We start from the raw sequence: 19,406 nt of genomic DNA, 5'->3' as shown, positions 1-19,406 counted from the left end.
AATTGACTTTCTGAGGATAAAAATAATTGTAATTTAATTTTAATTGAAAAAAATGCTGGCAACACTAATTGTAATTGAATTGCAATTGAACATAGGCAATTGAAAACGTAATCGTAACTGAAAAATGTAATTGACCCCAACCCTGGCTGGGTGTAATGTGTCTCCGGGCCACTAGGGGCGGTGTGGCTCATCCTATGAAACCTCTAAAGAAATGTTGCAGCGTCGGAAGGAAGAACAGTCAGTATGGCGGGTGTTATTTTTTCCATCGTTTCATTTCTGTGTTTAGGGTTTTGTTCCGTTCGTCAGACTATGAACGTGTAGTTTGGTGTGACATATTAACCACAGACGTGTTGTTCTGAGCTGCTGCTTCTGGATCTGTGGCTCACTTTGTTTCGGTGAGTTTTCTCTCTCTCTCTCAGCCTTGTGTGTGTGTGTGTGTGTGTGTGTGTGTGTGTGTGTGTGTGTGTGTGTGTGTGTGTGTGTGTGTGTGTGTGTGTGTGTGTGTGTGTGTGTGTGTGTGTGTGTGTGTGTGTGTGTTTAATGGCAGCTCATTGCCTCGCTGAGTTTGTCCTTTCCCAAACCTCCCAGCCTCTAAAACCACGCCCTGAGCACCATTCAGGCACGTGAGGACATTTTAATAATAATTCCTGATTTTTCAGGCTTTATTATAATGTTATTACTATCACGGATATTTCATTGTTTCAACATATTTATCCTTAGTAGGAATGTTTCACAAAGGGTTCAGTTAGTCAGGTCAAGCTCAAAGAAACGCTCATTAAGTCATTACAGCTGGTTTTTTCCGTGCGTGTGTGCAGGGGCGTCGGACTCGGGGGGCGCGGGGGGGGGGGGGGGGGGGGCAAGGGTAAATACCTACATATTTACGTATATGTATATATATCCCACTAAACTTGCACAGTTAAGTGGGAGAACTGTGCAAGTTCTCCCACTTAAAAAGATGAGGCCTGTAATTTTCATTATAGGTATATCTCAACTATACCTCAACTATGAGAGACAAAATGGGAAAAGAAATCACATTGTAGGATTTTTAATGAATTTGTTTGCAAATTATGGTGGAAAATATGTATTTTCTTTTTAAGTGGGAGTACTTGCACAGTTGGTGGCTGACTAAATACTTTTTTGCCCCACTGTAAAAATGTATGGGAACAGCATGAATATTAGTCACCCAATTTCCCCTCAGGGATCAATGGTTTACTGAATCTGATCAGGTTTAGGTTAATTTAAATTAAGTTTATCAAAACTTAACTTAAATGATCCTGATTACATCATTCCACACCATAATGATTACACAAAAACAAATTGACGCAAGGATGCATCAGTTATTTCACCACTAGGGGCCAGAATATTTGACAGTATCAGAAGTTAAACTACAATGTTTCAGACTCTACAATCCCTGGCATCAATGGTCTCGTCCACAACAACAGAACAACTTTAGCCACAGATCTTCTGTAGCTCTGATGAGATGTTGATCAAACGCAGGTGAAATTGATTAAAGCTGACTCATGTTTTCACGGAGCGCCGCTGCTCTTGATGAGAAACGGACGGAGTTTCAAAGGCACAGCAAAGTTAAACGGGCACTGATGGCTCAGTGTTTAAGAGTCAGTGATGATTTGCGCAGTTTTTTTTTTTTGTGGCAATTTTAGACAGTGTTTGATGTGTTTTAGGCGGTGTTAGTTAAATGCAGCCAGGGCAGGAGGGGGAGGGCGGTGCACCTTATCAACGATCCCCGCAGAGGGTAGGGGCTGCACATGTGTCTGTTTGTGTCTGCAGCAGCAAATAAAGTTGTCAGTTGAAACAGGCGAGGAAAAGAAACAGGAGATGAACCGTAGATGAATTAAGAGATGAATACGGCGCTGAGTATCGATACTTTTGTTAGTGAGTATCGTATCCGATACCCACTTTTTTGTATCGATGCTTTATTCAGTATCAAGTTTTTTGACAACACTAGTCAAAGGTAATTTCAGGACAAGGACAAACGGTTCTTTTTCAGAATATTTCATGAGAAATATCTCACTCTATTTTTTACTTGTTCTTGTTCTACATCCCCTGTTTTTATTATTTGTTAAATATTTTTTACTTGGTGTCGTTCTACCTCACCATTGTTAATTTCAATAAATGTTAAATTGAGACTTTAAATTGAGTACCATTTGTTATCATCATTGTGTAATTTTTATGATGTAAATTGAGGGAGAAAAAGAAGTATCGGCTGAAGAAAATCAGCACTTTCTATTGGTCATCGGCTAAGGCTGTTGGGGAAAAAAATCGTTATCGCTATAGGCCCTAAAAAACCCATATCAGTCGATACCTACCTCCCACTGGAGGCCTCGGAAGTTTGGCGTGCTTCAGCAGCAGGGTCGGGTTCATGCTAATGATGGCTTCGTTACGTAACGTGGCTATGATTTTTGACCCACCCATTAAATCCTAAACACAGAAATTTGAAACACACTTTGTGAAACCATAGCTCCATAATTACATTATAAATGCTTAAAGGGCTTTTTACAACTTTTATGGAATACATTTATGACCTATTTAATGTGTCTAAAAGAAAATGGCTGAATTTGCTTTACGCAGACTTTAACTGCACATTTAAATCAGTCCTGGGAAGCAAATGGACGGTGGTTCACTTAAAAACAGGTGGACTACAACCAAGTACAACTTGATCTTTTTAAAGCTTTTTTTTCTTTTTTTAAGAAACCCGTCTATCTTTTGTTTACATAAAACATTAAAACACAATTGATGTAAACACTGTACGAATACTTATTGGCTGATTATTTCAAAGGCAACAGAAAATCTGACGAGATGTGCTAGAAACAGGGTTGGTGTCAATTATAATTGTAATTGTAATTTTAAAAATGTGTTGCTGTCATTATCATTATTAAATTGTAATTGACTTTATAATTATCCTGAAAATTTTATAAATATTGTCAATTATAATTTAACACAAAACTGGGAAACCATGTTACAGTTCTATGTACAGTTCTACATATATGTACTTAACAATTATTAAGATATGTTTCATATCAAGCTTTCCCACATTTTACCATTTAAAATAAATAAGTAATTGAAATCGAGGGCTATACTGACTCAAATAAGGCCACACCAAAAATATTAAAACCTATATTCATTGATTAGGAAGCTTACCAAGGTAACCAATAGATAGGAAATAAATTAGATGATAGATATTTGTTTTTATTTTACAGCTGATTTATGACGCGTTATCATAAAAGATGCTAACAGAAAGCTAACACAAGAGGAAGGTTAACTTTTATTAGGATATTTAGGCTCAGTAATTGAGAACGTAATTGCAAATGATTTTCTGAGGATAAAAAATTATTGTAATTTAATTGTAATTGGAAAAAATGTTGGTCACTGTAATCGTAATTTAATTGTATTTGAACATGGATAATTGAAAATGTAATTGTAACTGAAAAATGTAATTGACTCTAACCCTGGATAGAAATGTGTTTTGCTCTTGCTTCAAACACTCCTGCACTGGTTATTCTAAAGGCTTTAGAATATAATTGACCTAGCTACAGTCATGTTAAGAAAAGCACATCACAGAGTTTTAGGAGTTGTATATTATTAAATTATTAGTAGGGATCGACCGATATGGATTTCAGAAATCCATCTAACTGTGCTTTTTATGCTGTTCTGTGAAGAAGTGAAAGCAGCGACTCCTCAAAGTATTTTCAAACAAAATAATCGATATTGTAATTTTTCATATTGCCAAAATAGAAAACTTGATATATCTTTAATTTCAATATATCGCCCAGCTCTAGTATAACCTAGTCTAATTTTCATATTCTACAAATTAGGTTTTAAGCTTGTAGTAATGCCAAATATTTGTTTCATTTCATTGTTTTTTTATTTTATTTACTCACTATACATGTACGTTTATAAAGGGTGTGTTATGCACTCATTGTTTAAAAGCTTTTTTTTAGCAACTGTTTAAAACTCTTTGCTGTGTACATACATTGTGACACTTTTTTTAACTCTGAAATACTTTTATTAAACCATTCACATCACAGTGTGAGGTAAACCGAGTGTAGGTTTGATATATCTGTTTAGTAGAAATCTTTATGCCTAAAACTGTCTTGTGAATGTTTTCCCAGATGGTTCTAAAGGTCAGACTGTGGAAATGGACCCTAGAGGGCAGCGATGTTTCATCAGTGAGTTTTAACTTGGACTTTCAACATTGAAACCCACCTTTTAAAAGCAACAATGACTGAGGTGACAGCGAATGTTGAAGAGGAAGTGATGAAACAGGAGTCACTCCCTGAGCTTAAGCTCATCATCTGGGCCCCGCCTCCTCCTTTGTTGTCTGCTCCAGGTCAGCCAACAATGCTCTGGTCTAAATGGCTGAAAGCTTTTGAAAACTACATAGAAGCCCTGGGTGAAAAAGACCTTATGGACTCTACCAAGTGTGTGCTTTTACAAAACTGCATGGGTGCTGAAGGGCAGAGGATCTGCACAATGTTGATGCTGGATGAAGTCACCTACGCTGAAGCTATTTCCATTCTGACAGTCTACTTCAACTCTGACAACAATGCTCAAATGCACCTCCTGAAATTCCACCAACGAGCTCAACTGCCTCAGGAAACGGTGGGTCAATTCGCCTCTGCATTGGATGAACTACTGAAGCCTTGCAACTGTGGGAACCTGAGAGATGAGCTCGTTCTGAATCAGCTGATTAGGAAAACCTTTTACCCACAACTGAGAACAAGACTTCAGCTTGACAAGGAAACGCTGTCCCTTCCTGCAGCGTTGTTATTGAGCAAAGAGATGGAAGATGTTTTAAATAAATCTCAAGTGTATGACACACAAGAGGTCAGTGTCATCATTGGAGAGGAATTAGAGCCTGTTGTTACACCTCAGGTTAAAAGAAAGAGGGGGAGGCCTCGGCGTGTTTTGGATAAATCTGAAGTGTATGACACGCAGGATGTCAATGTCAGCATTGGAGAGGAATTAGAGCCTGTGGTTACACCTCTGGTCAAAAGAAAGAGGGGGAGGCCTCGGCGTGGGGAGGAGAAGGTAAAACCAACACCATGCTTGACTGAAACCAGAACAAGACCCATTAGACCCAAAAATAACGTATCCTGCGACAGAGATAGTGAGCAGGTAAAGCCTTCTGACTCTCTTCACGATGGCAGTGATGACGATGATACTGGAGCCTCAGCGTCACTTAAAATGAAAGAAGCGGAGGCCATTGTGGGGGACGACGATGATGATGATGATGACGATGATGACGAGTTTTTGCCTCCTCCTTCGAAGCCTACAGGTCCCTACTGCCCCATTTGTGTCAACAGGCGCTTTAGAGATGCAAACAAGCTTGCCCGACACATGAGGATGCACACAAAGGAGAAACCGTTCAGCTGCCCACTTTGCTCCACCACCTTTAGCCAGTCCTATCACATGACTCGACACCTGAGGAACCAGCACGCCATGAACCCACATGTGTGCCCCACTTGTGGGAAATGTCTGGAGACTTTAGCAGAACTACAGAAACACAAAATTACACACAAAGTGCGAATTCTGACATGTAGTGATTGTCTTGAAGTGTTTGCAGATAGTCACGCCTTTTCCTTGCACGTAGCCTCACACATTCAAAGCCAGTCGACCCCCAAGCAAAGTTTTCAGACTTGTGATGCAACTGAAGTGAAACTTGAAGGTCTTTTAAAGGACGATGGAGAGTGTAGTAATGGAGATTCTCGCAAGGAAGCAGAAGAAGAAAGTGCTCAGAACTCAGACGCTAATGAAACGGACCAGGACACAATCAAAGAAAAATATTCCCGAAGATCTAAAAAAGATTATTTTTGTCCCATCTGTGTCAACAAACGGTTCACAGGCTCAAACAAGCTCGCCCGACATATGAGGACACACACAAAGGAGAAACCATTCACCTGCCCTGTGTGTGCGCTGACGTTCAGCCAGTCTTATCACATGACCCGACATGTGCGGAAACAGCATAACCTTGGTCAGTATATCTGCACAAAATGTGGGATAAGTTACAGCAGTTGGCTGGAGCTCAAAACACACAGGAAGACTCATGCTGTCGAAGGCCTCACCTGTTTAGCGTGCGACACAAGTTTTAAGGAGAAGTCGGCCCTCACAACTCATCTGAAGACACACAAGAGCATCGAGAAGGGCACTCGCAGCCTAACGTGCAGCGATTGCGGGAGAGAATTTGGTCGTTTATATCATTTGAAAAGACACATATTGACACATCGCAAAGATACACTTGGCGAATTTTACATATGCCCTGATTGTCAGAAGAGTTTCGCCTTCCCGGAGGATCTCAACAAACACCTAGAGATCCACGTGAAGGAAAACAAGGGAACATGTCCAAAGTGTAATGAAGACTTTGGCAGCCTAGTTAAGCTGGAGGAACATATGGTGGTTCATCAGAAGACTTACAGCTGCAGCACCTGTGGGAAAAAGTTTAAGGTTGAGTATGCATTAAAGAAGCACGAGCAAGCCCATGAGCATGCGCAGTACTACTGCTCCCTGTGCTGCAAACACTTCCTCAAGCTGTCTCACTATAAGAGACACTTAATTGTTCACAAAAAACGTGAATCCCGATGTCCACACTGCCCGACTGTCTTCTTACAGTTAACTGCGTTCAAGTATCACCTTCGCACTCACACCGAGGAAAGGCCCTACCAATGCAGCTGCTGCATCGAAACCTTCGAGGTGAGGGAAGACCTGGAGAAACACTGCCTCAAACACAGGAAGTTCAAAAAGGAGCGGCCCTATTTATGTTCACGCTGTGATAACGCCTTCGCCTTGCTTGAGGAATTAACCAAGCACATGACGATACATGAGGGAGAGCAGCCGCTGGCCTGTTCCATCTGCAGTCGGACGTTCCTCAACAAAAGCAAGTTTGAGAAGCATCTGACGATCCACACAGGAGAGAGACCTCATCTCTGCTCCATCTGTGGTAACGGTTTCCCATCGGCAGCCAGCCTCAACTTACACTTCCACGTCCACACAGGAGACAAGATCTTCCAGTGCTCACAATGCGACAAAAGCTTCCGAACATCCAGCGGACTGCGCCTGCACAACCGTCTGCACATGGACGCGCCGCCCAGCTACGAGTGCCCGGAATGTGGCCGAACGTACGGCCGAATGACGGAGCTGAGGATGCACCAACGCTATCACACCGGGGACAAACCGTACACCTGCTCCTGCTGTAACAAACGCTTCATCAGCAAAGACAAACTCAACGTCCACATGAGGATCCACACAGGAGAGAGACCCTACTCCTGTTTCCACTGTGGACAGACCTTCACTCAGACTGGAGACCGAAACAGACACATTCGAAAACACCACCAGTAGGAAAGCAGAACACAGTGAAGATGGTTGTACTTCGAAACATTGCTGTTTACTCATTTTGCATGAAAATGGTTTTAAAGAGAACTCTGGTGATGTACAGTTATAGTTTCATAACAAGTTTAAAGTTAGATTTTTGTTAACGTGGTTTTACTTTTAAAATAAGACAAATAATCTTACTGCTCCACTGGGTGTTATTATAAAATCATTTTATTTTTAGTTTTTGGTTCATTTTAGTTCAATATTTAGCTGGTATTATCTAATCTGGAAAATGTTAGCTGTAATTTCTTAAAGGTCCTATATCATGCAAATCAACTTTTTTGAGCTTTAGCTTTGTTACAATGTTAATTCCTTATCAAAAACACCTCCAAAGTATTATTGGGCTTCCTTCCTGCATCTCTGAGCAATCCTCACTAATCTTGCTCTCTGAGCTGCTGCTCTGCCCTCTTCTGAAAAACGAACGGTCCCTCCGGTTCCAACTTTTGGGACGTCAATAGAGTCTGAACCGCCTCCTCCAGGAAGTGCCTGCTGCACTCAGAGCGAGGCACGCGTCTATAGACACTCATGAATATGCATATACATGTACCAAACAGTCAGAAAGTGACTTTTCAGAGGCTAAAACTCTGGAAAACAGACAAGTTTGGGAAAATAAACCTCTATGTTTTTGGGATTCTTTAAACAAATGGAGATGGGTGGATAATGCATGATATGGGACCTTAAAAATACTGTTTTTCCAAGGCAAAACATGGTTGATAAGATTAATCTTCGTTTATGACTAATAGTAAGACTTATTTCCTTGATACAAAGCTCTTTTTTTAACTTCCTTGAAATTGGTTTTTTGCAGTGTAATCTTTCAAATTCCAACGAATATTTAAACTGTGCAAATAATCTATGGTACCTGGAAAAAAAAAAACCTACGGAAGCACGAGAAGAACATGCTAACGTCACAGAGCAAGTCCCAATCTGCCACCACTGTGTGAATGTGATTTAAATAATTTTATAACAGAATGTGAAGTTGTAAGAAAGCCATTATATAAAGCAACCCTGAACCACAGCCTCTTATCAATCACACCAAGCCAAAAGCAAATTACAGTCCTAATAGTTTTGTATATAGAATAATTGTACTTAAATAGGCTGCATATGCCTTCTTAGTTGAATTATTTATCATTGATTTAGATTTTATAATGCTACATTGCTGAACAGACAGCCCTAAACTGTTCACCTCAACTTTAAACGTTCCAGGAAGTGACCACATCTATTTTATAATTTCTATGTGCTGCTTTTTGACATACTTTTTTGAAAATGTAAGTAAAACTCTTTAAAACAGTTGTTTTTGATTTGTTCTTATTGTGATTTCTGTCTTTGAAAAAGTTGTTTCTTCTTTTATCAAACTTTTACACAATTGAGAAATTTGTGTGTAACTTTATTTTTTTTAAAAAAAAAATAACAATATTGTCCTTTGGTGAAAATTTTGTTGGCATTTTCTCAAGCGGAACATTTCTGGATTCATATTGACAGACTTTTATTGTATTCCTTAATCATTTCTAAATGCTTTGAGAAAATATTTTGTAACAATTCTGTTGAAAAGGTGCCATATTAAAAATCACATTTACTCTATGTATTAAGTGTCTGTTTTTTCTTCTTCGTACTGTAAACAAGTAGTTGTATTTTACATTGATCAAATGCTGCATTATGTAGGGAGTTCACACAAATGAAAGGTAAAATATAAAGGCACTCATTCATTCATTCCTGTACAACAGGACATTGAAGGATCACTGTCACAAAATATCTTAAGTTTGTTACACCTGGTAGGGTGAAAAATGTATTTGTTTGTTTTCTTCGTCGTAATGATTAAAAAGAAAAACAATTTAGAATTTGAGTATTGAAGTGATCAAGTCTTGATAAATATTACTGTTCTGGTACAGTAGTAGAGATGAGTAGGGACTGAGCAGCTGCACAAGTACAGCATTAGCATGAAAAGAAAGAAAAAAACCTTTAGTCCTACAAAATACGCAATTGTGATAAATGACGCGTAAATATATTAGGAGATATGGAAAGATCATTATTTATACAGTAGTGTGGGGCGATATGCAAGGTAGATATGGATACATTGATCATGTTACAAGAATGGATGAAGCAAGATAATTAAGATCTGTGGAAATAAATGGTCTTTTAAATTCTGTGTTTTTTTTTAGTAAAATGATTAAAGGAAGGATTTGTTGAAGCTGTAAGGAAATAATTTAAGAGGCCATACTATATACTCAAAGTAAAAGTTACTTTCACCCTCCACTGTTATTTTTGGTCATAAATCTTGCCATGATTTCCTTGCATACAGTAAACATCTCATTTATAAACTTAAAAACGAAGAGACAAAATCTTGCGTAATTGGAACTTTATTTATATTTCACAATGTACAATTATTGTTTTTTTTTTTTTTAAATAAAATGACCAATGAATTTAATTTAAAAGAAAAAATATGAACTCTAAAACAGTGCCATGCTTATGTGCCATGTGGGTCACATCATAATAGGTAGAAACCACAACCCGAACCCAAGAAAGTGCACGTTTGGGTGTTTATCAGAAATGACATGACTAAGAACATATGGATTATGTGCCTTCATAAATTACAGAAGCGTAGAGCTGCCACAGGGAAAATATATTATATTGCATCACTATATTGTATAAAATGATATTGTTCATACAATATTGTGATCCAATATATATTTTCCCTGTGGCAGCTCTACGCTTCTGTAATGAACACACCATGAAACGGAAATAAAATAATAATAATTCACTCAGTGACGGTTAGTTGGCTAAATGTAACATATTACTTTTAAAACATACAAGTAAAATTACTGATTTACAAATATACTCAAAAAAGTACAAGTACCCATAAAAGCAACTCAATTACAGTGAGTAGTTGTAATTCATTATTTTCACCTCTTTGCTTACTATAGTATTAATGACTCAATAAATAAGATAATGGTCCTATCATAGATATTATATAATAAAGGTCTTTTGTCCTATCTTATTCTCATCTGTAGTGATTTAGTATTAACATTATCAACTGTCAAGTCAGGAGCAGCCAAAACACATAAAGATATATTGTATGATACATTATGTTAAATGGAATAACAGAACAAGGATAGGAAAATGTATTTATATGGTGTTCTAGCTCACACCGGAATAATGACAAAACAGACAAGTTTATACTCTGTTTATATCAGAGCATTTTTGCGTATGCGTATGAGTGAAATGGTTATGTTTGATTTAATCTTCTGTGTTTGGTAGCCTTTAAATCTATTACTATTGCATTAATCTTTACAGTAAAAACCTCAAAGTTAGTGTAATTTTAACACAACAACCATATATATTATGAACAACATCACTAAACTCACAATGAAAAATAATAACAAAAAACACAAAAAGACAAGAAACAAAAATTCTTTGTCACCTGTCATAGATTTTTTTAAATAAAATGTTGTCTCAATGCAAATTTAGCGGAAATAAACATCAATTATCTCAAAAACGTTTTCAGAAAAATACATCTTAAACTGTCAAAAGTTATGATAATTGTTGGAATTCAATTTTTATTTTTGTGTTGTTTGTGACAAACTAAGCACCCATATTCATAATGGAAAAACAATGTAACATTCAGTAGGAAATTGTCAGTGTGGGGAGAAGGAAACTGTGAACCATGTATTAACCGAAAGCAGGAACAGGAAGTAGGAAATAGAAAGGAATATGAATGCACTGGCGAACAGAAATAAAGATCAAAGGCAAGATGAGAGGAGGAAGGTGATCTTTCGATATATATAGATATATTTTTTAGACCGTTTAAAACCTGAAGGAGGCAGTAATACAACATAAAGGTGCCAAATGCTGTAAAACTCCGAAGAAGAAGAAGAAAAGAAAAGAATCTTGTGTAAGGGTTGTTGTTGTGTTTCTTTTTAACCTCTGCTATCCTGCGTTTCCGTTTATCGTAAGTGAACAATAATGTCAAACTCTTCATAACAAAGTGATTTTCATTAGCCGGGTTTAGAACGTCTAAAGCTAATGTTAGCAAAATGACTGTTGTTAGCTGTTAGCTGTTAGCTGTTAGCTAGTATCCGCCAGTCGGTCAACAACACATTCATTTACACTCCTCGTGGTAATAATAATGTATTTAATGATTGACTGCGCTGTACGTTTACCGAAGTACAAGTACTTAGCGTCTTAGGGTTAGGTTATAACCTTATATCGCAACAATTTTTAGAGTTATGCTTAGTCTTAGTTATGTATTGATACGGCAACCGTACGGATAGCCACTGCCTTGTTTTTATTTGGATGCGGCCTTGTAAACAAGGACAGTGATTTCCAGCCTTTTTGTGTGTTGTGTACCAGCTTTGCCTAGATATGTGTACTTATTATAAATGCTTTAACAGGATGGGGTTTACCTACCCCAAAGAGAAAAACTAAACATTACATTGACACAGCTGTAGCTGTAAATGCTCTGCATGTTTGTGTTGACTGTAAGTTACTAATGTTTCCTGTTCCTCCTACAGCTCCACCCTCTTTGCATGGCTGTGATAGGCTTCACTCCTGCCAGTGGTGCAGATGCATTCAGCTTTGAACCAAAGCCTTCCATTACTAAAACCAACACCACATTTAGTGGAGAAGAAGCCCGTCTTTTCTATGAGAGTTTATTGAACGATGGAACTGGGTCCAGGCACCGTGATGGCCATGAGATCAGACCAAGGACCAGAGTTCCCAGTGTCAGACAGGGGAGGAGGCTCAGGACTGCAGGAAGGCAGCCTGGTCAACCTGAATCTCCAGCTCAAAGACGAATCGGTGGTCCAACAGAAGACAGACAGATGGGAGAGAGGAGCATCTCAGCACGGTCCTCGATGCTGCAGGGGCTCAGGCTGCTGCGCTATGCACATGAGGGCAACATCCCTGAACTCAGAGAGCTTCTTTCAAGGGGCGTTGACATCAACTTTCAGGTAAAGTTTTAAAATGATAAAGTGTCTAGAGATACAATAAACGTAGCCATAGCCCCTGGGACTATGGGTAAGTTTCCGGACCTTTTCTACATAAGCGTAATGTGCCTGTGTTTTCACCGTGTCAGGATGGCCGTGTGGTCTAAGGCGCCGTACTGAAGGATTTTTCCTTCCGCAAACGTGGGTTTTAAACCCACTTTTGTCTAATATATTTTTTCACTTTAACATATTTAACACGGCTAATTCCACCTTTAAATATACATATCCAAAAAAAATAAACATTGTAGGGTTAGGGCTAAAATAAAAGGGTTATTAGCGGGGTAGGTAAAAATAAATATGACCAAATTACAACTGACGGAACTTTAAGTCACATGGTGTAACTATCACGTGATCTAAACTGGCCAATGGGGTCGCTGCGTATGCATAGAGTGGCAGTCCATTGATCCGTTTAACGTATCCATAGCCACGGCCAATTCTAAACAAGCCACTTCTTTTCTTCTTCTATTTTTTGCATTGCACATGATAAAGTAACAACAATAGATTAAATACAAGTTTGTTTCTACATCCTATATGTACACAGACAGAAGTGTAAAACATGGTTATAGCCAGGGCTGCATGAAAGTGCTGTGCATGCATGGTCCAATATAACCAACGCGGACTTGTGCACCTAATATTTGGGAATGGATTGAAGTGAATGACGGGAGTCTGCACCTAATCGAGAACTAATTTAGGTTTTCAGTCATACGTGTGTGACTCTGCCTGGTTACGTCTGAGTGGAGAGGGGCGGGGCTTCAGCACAGCGAGCTCAGCAGCTCTGCTCAGTGGGAGTGACACAGGAAAGACCAGAATATTATTTAGACAGAAACTATGAGGGAGAGGTAAGAAGAATGAGTTAAATGAAAACAGAGCAATCTTTGGACAATCTTTAATGTGATGAAAGTTCCGAGCAGAGCGTAGACTGAGAAATCTAAACATTTATTATCATACAAATCACCTGCACAGACAAATGAGATCAATGACATTTACTGCACATTTTGGACTGTAGCACCCTGTTGAATATTAAGTAGACACATTAAACCCTATTAATGATAAATGAGGATGTTCAACCTTTATTTTACCAGGAAGTTTCTTAAGATACATCTCTTTTTTTTTTTTAGAGATAATCCAGTAATAATTAATGCAAGCTACTAATGCATGAGGTAGCTCATACTACCTCATAATTTTCTACCGTTTTGAAATGGAGGCAGGAGGAGAGTGATGGACTAAATGGACTTGATTGGACTTGATTTTATATAGCGCTTTATCACCACACTGAAGCAGTCTCAAAGCGCTTTACATATCAGCTCATTCACCCAATCACTCTCACATTCACACACCAGTGGGACAGGACTGCCATGCAAGGTGCTAGTCGACCACTGGGAGCAACTTAGGGTTCAGTGTCTTGCCCAAGGACACTTCGACGCATAGTCAGGTACTGGGATCGAACCCCCAACCTCTCGATCAGAAGACGACCCACTACCACCTGAGCCACGGTCGCCCACGGTCGAGTGATGAGGATGATGACATTCTGAAGGATAACAGAACATTAAATCTGTCATTTTTCAGTCATTTCATCAGAAAACCTCATTCTGTGAGGCTTTACAAATATTTAGTTGTACTGTTTCTATTCACATTTACACTTTCAGCTTAAATAAACGTACATGTCACATCATCCCTCTACTCTATTCCTTTTGTGAGTTTATTACAGAAAACATGAGCAACACAGCAACCACTCTATTGCTCATTGACAACCAAAATGTTCTGTTCTTCCCTTCCTTGTCTACATCTTACAAAATCTGTTATGAAAACAGGACAGTTTCTTGTGGACGGCCATGATGTGCGCGTGCTGGTCGGGACAGACGGCGGCTGTGCGGCTGCTGCTTCACCATGGAGCTGCCTGGGTGGGAGTGGTTGACATGCAGGGCAGAGATGCTAAAGACTTGGCACAAGAGGGTATGTAGCTCTCAGTGGGTTTGTTTTTGTTTGGTAAATGAAGTTGCTCATTTACCTTTGTTTGGTCCTATTTTCTCCTAGCGGGCCACAGTGAGGTGTTGGAGGAGTTGTTCAGCTTCGGGAGAAATACACAGAGGATCTCACATTGTGAGAGCAGGTTGGTACCTGAAGAACACTTTGACATTATTCACGGTGTAACAAAAATTCCTTCTCGCATCATAAAATTAATTTCTGCTTGGCACAAATCTTTGCATCAGCAACTTTTTACACATTTTTACTTAACAAATGATGTTTGATTTATTAATCTAGAAGGCCTATACATGTCTTTATATAATAACAACTGTTCGTCTCCAGCAGTTTTAAACATCTCTGAAAACTAATTAGTTTCACATTATCAGCAGTTTCTCTGCATCACCTCTCAGTGTGACCAAAGGATCAGTTGCTGTATGACAGTGGTTCCCAATCTTTTCTGTCTTGTGTAGTGTACAGTGTAACCCCTTTGTATTTTTGTCAAGTCATGTGTACCCTCTCCATAATTTCATATGCTTTTTAATTTGTGGAACAGTGGGTTCTCCTAAACCTCTAACTGTGTCTCGAACATGGGTTCGATAAGGCTCGATCTCCAAAATCAAGACAATGAATGTAATTTAAAGTGGAATTTTTATGATTACCTCAAGATCAAACAAATGGCTAACTGTTGTCTCCTATTGTCAGAGGTGTGATAAAATGGCCTCTACGGCATGAAATATTCCTGCTTCAAAAATTACAAGAAAATGTAGTATTTCATTAGAGTAACTAAACCCCTGCTTTCTCCTGATCTGCCACTAGGAGGGAAATTTAAAAAAAAAAAATGCCTTGACTATGGGCGGGGCTCCTGGAGCAGTTAAGACACGCCCAGTTTGTACTATAAAATCTCCAATGAACAATCTATGCTATGCTAACTAATTACTACTCATTACTCAATATACCTCTGTATTGCCTCTTCTCTCAATAGTGTTGTAGTAGTCGAGACCAGTCGTGAGACCACATTTTAAAGGTCTCGGTCTCGTCTCGGAAGCATTTTGACTCGGTCTTGTCTCGGACTCAGGCTGCCCAGACTCGGGATTTTCCCTCAAGACCGTTCGAGACCAGCACTAATTCCTGCTATTTTTAAACTTTTTTATAATGTGATAATAACACAGAGAAGAACGGGATAAAACAATCTTTTATTCATTCTTTAATCCACCCCGTTTAATGACCGCAACCTTCCTTAATGTGACTGAGTGACGTGTGTGACACACACACACACACAAGCAGGAGAGAGAGGCGGGAGTTAAACATGTCCGCTGACTTGTTGGTTGTGAAATTTGATTTCACGAACCACATTTGTAAAAGGACAGCAAAGAGGAAACACTCTGCAGTGTGTAGGTGACCAGCCATGTTATTTCTTGGCAGAAATACTTTTAAACACTTGCTGTACATTCAGCTGACATAAAAATCTTGTTTTCAAATATGTAGAATAATTGTGAATTTATCAGTAGTAGTTTCAATATTTTAGTCATTTTTTTGCTGGCACCTTTCTTGTCCGTCAAATGTATTTAAAAGAAACTAAAACTAAAGAGAGAATGTTATTTAACTGTCGATCCTTGTCATAATTTTTATTTATTTATATATTTTTTTACATTAAAAAAATGTTTATGGTCTTGGTCTTGGCTCCCGGAGTCTTGGTCTCGGTGCATTCTGGTCTCGGATAGTGTGGTCTTGAACACAACACTATCGCTCAGTCCAACCTACTCACCACAGATTGTAGAGCCCACAGGTGCTAGTTTTTATAAAAGGGGCGGGGCTAACAGTGCTTGTTTGTGAAGCAAGAGGTCTCAAAATGTCACATGATCTTGTTCTCAGCCAATAGCAAAAATTAATTGTAATTTAAATTTCAACCCATAGAGGGCAGTCACTGACATTTTACAGCAAAATATGCCAAATTTAAATACTTGAACTAAAATGTTGAGAGTTGGATTAATTAACAATGCTACTTCATACCCAAATACATTTGTGTTCAGCAGAAAAAGTGGTTTTAGGGTTTAGTTACTCTTTAAGTATTAGTTTTTGGTGAATTCAACTAAAATGAGCAAAACATCAGAAATAAATGAATAAAAAGGCCTGAATTCAAGGTTAATGTTGGACTAGACACAGGAAAAAGTTTCGAAGAGTCTGCAGACAAATAAATAAATAATGTATAACATGAGCTAAGGGGTACACGGGGCAATAAAGTTTGGGAAGGACTGGTCTAAAAGTCAAGTTCAGCAGTAATTATAGCAATAGCTGGACTTGACTGTGCAATATTGATTAATCATTTTCTACAATTAGATAAACGTTAGGCCGTAAAGCTACAGCTGGTATGAACTTTGTGCTTGTCCAATCATTTTCTGTAAAGTGTTCTTAGAGAAACTCTTTACATGGAGTGTTTTGAAGAAAAAAAAACCTCCAAGTGAAGTAGATTCAAGTTGAAAAAAGGCTTTTGCAGATTTTAAAATTTGGATTTGATTTGAAGATGATAAATCATGCAGCCCAATTTCAGTGTCATACTGGCTTCAAAAGGTTAGAACTAGATATTGACAGAATAGTCTGTTGTTATTGCAGGACTTCTGATTTCCTTTTTTATTTTCATCTTTAGCTCCCACCAGCCTCAGTGGTGCAACGTATGTCGCTGTGAGCTCACCACTGGCCTTTCGTCTCACATCTCTTCCACCGTGCACCAGTTCAGTCTGCGGCGTGCCCCGCCCACCCCCAACTACTGCCTCCCATCCTCCAGCAACAGCTACCAGATGATGCTGCGCTGTGGGTGGAAACCAGGGACTGGCCTGGGGCCAGAGGGAGAGGGGACCAAACAACCAGTGGCTACTGTGTTAAAGAGGGACCAGGCTGGTCTAGGATACGGACAGACACGAAGAGCCAGAGTTACTCACTTCGCAGCCAGAAACCAAGAAGCAGTAAAATCACGGTTCAGAAGGAAAGAGGAGAGAAAACAGAAAAGACAAGTGAAGGAAGAATTCCAAAGGAAAGAGAATAGCGATAAGAACTGGGAACGAGATTTTCGCACTTCTTTTTATCTGTAACACCTTTTTTCTTCAGACTCGTTAAAATATAGAATGCAGATAATCACAGCCTGCAAATTTGTGACAAACAGCCTCTGTACAGCCTTGGCCCTGTTTCAATGAATGACTCATGACCGTTTATGGAGTTGATTGCAACATTAACTGTTGACCTCCAAAGTCATTAGTCACATTCAATAAAAACACAGATAAATCTTTCCCTGAGCATTTTCTCTTTGGCTTTTCAAAGTTACACAATATTTACCAGTGAAAACACCTTCTCATCTGATTTACCACACATTCACACGTGATCTGTTCTGTCACATTTTTCCTGGACTTGCTGAGCAGGTTACGTAATAAGGTAGTCTACCTTTGCTTTGAGAGGTTTTATTTGTTATGGCACACCTCACTTATTTGTGGCCTCAAATGGGAGTAGAGGTAAGGTCATGATTAAAGCCAGTAATCTGAGTTGTTATTCATCAAATGAACAAAGGGGGGCCCAGCAACTACAATGAATGATTCTACAGCAAGCTTCAATTTATTAGATTAACAATAGTTTTACTCTACTGATGATGTGTTGTCAGGGCTCTACACTAACCTTTCCAGTGATGTCATTGTCATTGGCGCGACTAACTCTCAGTTGGTCACACCAGCACAGAATTTGGTTGCACCCTTTTTTTTTTTTCAAGCCATGCATGCTGATGAATAGTTGACTTAACTGGCTGTACTTGAATTAAGTTAACAGTAGCATAACCAACTTAGCATCTGCATTGCTTCACTCCATGAAATTCAATTCAGAGGGTCCAGCTCTTATAGTGGGGTCTCCTGCTTCCCCTGGTCAGGGGTCTGCAACCTTTACTCTCAAAGGAGCCATTTTGCCTCATCTCACCTGGATTAAAGTCCTCCTGGAGCCGAAAAAATACCTTCTCAATAAAGACAATACAGTGAAATAAATTCTATACATTATATAATAATGTTTGATTTAATTGACTTTATAAATTGACATCAAGAAATAAAACAGTATCTTGCATGTTCAAATTCTTACACATCTCAGTTTATATGAACACAATGTTATATAAAGACATTTTTTTTAGTTTATGCATTTGAAAATTTACAAAAAGTAACTTGAATTTGGTAACACATGATAATTGTTTATTTCTTGCCACACATAAAGCAAGTATATTTAACCGGCTCATTGGTGGTTAAATTAATCTGTTCCCACACAATTCAAATCTATTTTCTTCCAGAAGTGTTTTTGTTGGTTTAATTATCTTACCAGCAGTGATGTGCCGTGACCACTAGGGTTGGGTATTCACGTTGCAAATCCAGACCACCAATGACAATTTCATGAGTTTCTGCTGGCAAGTGTTAATTCAATTCAACTTTATTTGTATAAAGCAATTTACAACAGTCATTTCAATACACTTATCAAGATATAAAATTCATAATAAGAAAGAAAAAAAACCCCAACAAGATCCACATGAACAAGCATTTAGCCATCTAACAAAATCAACAACATAAACACCATTACAGAAACATAAACAATTATTTAATATAGCCTCCATACTCTCCCAACAAGATATATCTCATGACACGGCAGCGCATCCGTTGTTTGTGTTGGAAACACGGAGAAAATTACAACAACTCGGAACAGCCTCAGTGAGGTGCATCCACAAAGTCAATCCTTCCTTTCACTGTAGAAAATAAGAACAATTTTCTGACCTTTCCTTTGCTGAAGGTCTAGTAGCTCAGGTGTTGGTCTCCCATCTTTTAAAAGCTGTTGTTTTTCCTCTAAAGAAAGTTTCTCTATCGTCTCTAGCGCTGTCATCCTGCCTGTAGCGTTATCCCGCCCACTCGCTAGAGCGAGAGAGAACGCAACAGCAGCGGTCACGTGATATCAATTCACTAATGCACTGTGAACTTACGTATAGCATTTAGCATAGCACGGTTACGTCTAAAGGCTGCGTAGAGATCTGCCTTTTTACGTAAATGGTTTCCATTTTGGGGGAACTGA

At 38.8% G+C, this 19,406-nt stretch overlaps 2 protein-coding genes across 3 annotated transcripts; both read left to right on the top strand.

Annotated features, from left to right (window-relative positions):
- The first annotated feature begins 213 nt into the window (after positions 1-213).
- Positions 214-8,594, top strand: LOC114472118 (zinc finger protein 585A-like). The gene is made up of 2 exons (XM_028461230.1): positions 214-395; positions 4,131-8,594. Exon 2 carries the CDS (start codon positions 4,240-4,242, stop codon positions 7,351-7,353), a length of 3,114 nt encoding a protein of 1,037 aa, XP_028317031.1. The 5' UTR covers positions 214-395; positions 4,131-4,239; the 3' UTR covers positions 7,354-8,594.
- Positions 8,595-11,067: 2,473 nt separating this feature from the next.
- gpank1 (G patch domain and ankyrin repeats 1) lies at positions 11,068-17,610 on the top strand. Of its 2 annotated transcripts, none has more exons than XM_028450026.1 (5): positions 11,068-11,329; positions 11,892-12,329; positions 14,177-14,318; positions 14,400-14,475; positions 16,975-17,610. In XM_028450026.1, exons 2-5 carry the CDS (start codon positions 11,907-11,909, stop codon positions 17,414-17,416), a joined length of 1,083 nt encoding a protein of 360 aa, XP_028305827.1. In that variant the 5' UTR covers positions 11,068-11,329; positions 11,892-11,906; the 3' UTR covers positions 17,417-17,610. The 2 variants fall into 2 exon arrangements, with proteins under 2 accessions (XP_028305827.1, XP_028305819.1); XM_028450018.1 differs by having other exon boundaries at positions 11,069-11,272.
- The last annotated feature ends 1,796 nt before the right edge of the window (positions 17,611-19,406 follow it).

Source organism: Gouania willdenowi, chromosome 1 (assembly GCF_900634775.1).
Source record: "Gouania willdenowi chromosome 1, fGouWil2.1, whole genome shotgun sequence".
In the NCBI taxonomy this organism is placed as follows: Eukaryota; Metazoa; Chordata; class Actinopteri; order Blenniiformes; family Gobiesocidae; genus Gouania; species Gouania willdenowi.
The sequence above is the reverse complement of the archived record's forward strand: the minus strand, read 5'-3'. Positions and strand labels throughout refer to the sequence as shown.

Coding starts and splice junctions, on each gene's coding strand:
- gpank1 (XM_028450026.1), top strand. CDS start 11,907: ATGGCTGTGATAGGCTTCACTCCTGCCAGTGGTGCAGATGCATTCAGC. Junction 14,319..14,399: donor TAAAGACTTGGCACAAGAGG/GTATGTAGCTCT, acceptor ATTTTCTCCTAG/CGGGCCACAGTGAGGTGTTG. Junction 14,476..16,974: donor ATCTCACATTGTGAGAGCAG/GTTGGTACCTGA, acceptor TTTCATCTTTAG/CTCCCACCAGCCTCAGTGGT.
- LOC114472118 (XM_028461230.1), top strand. CDS start 4,240: ATGACTGAGGTGACAGCGAATGTTGAAGAGGAAGTGATGAAACAGGAG.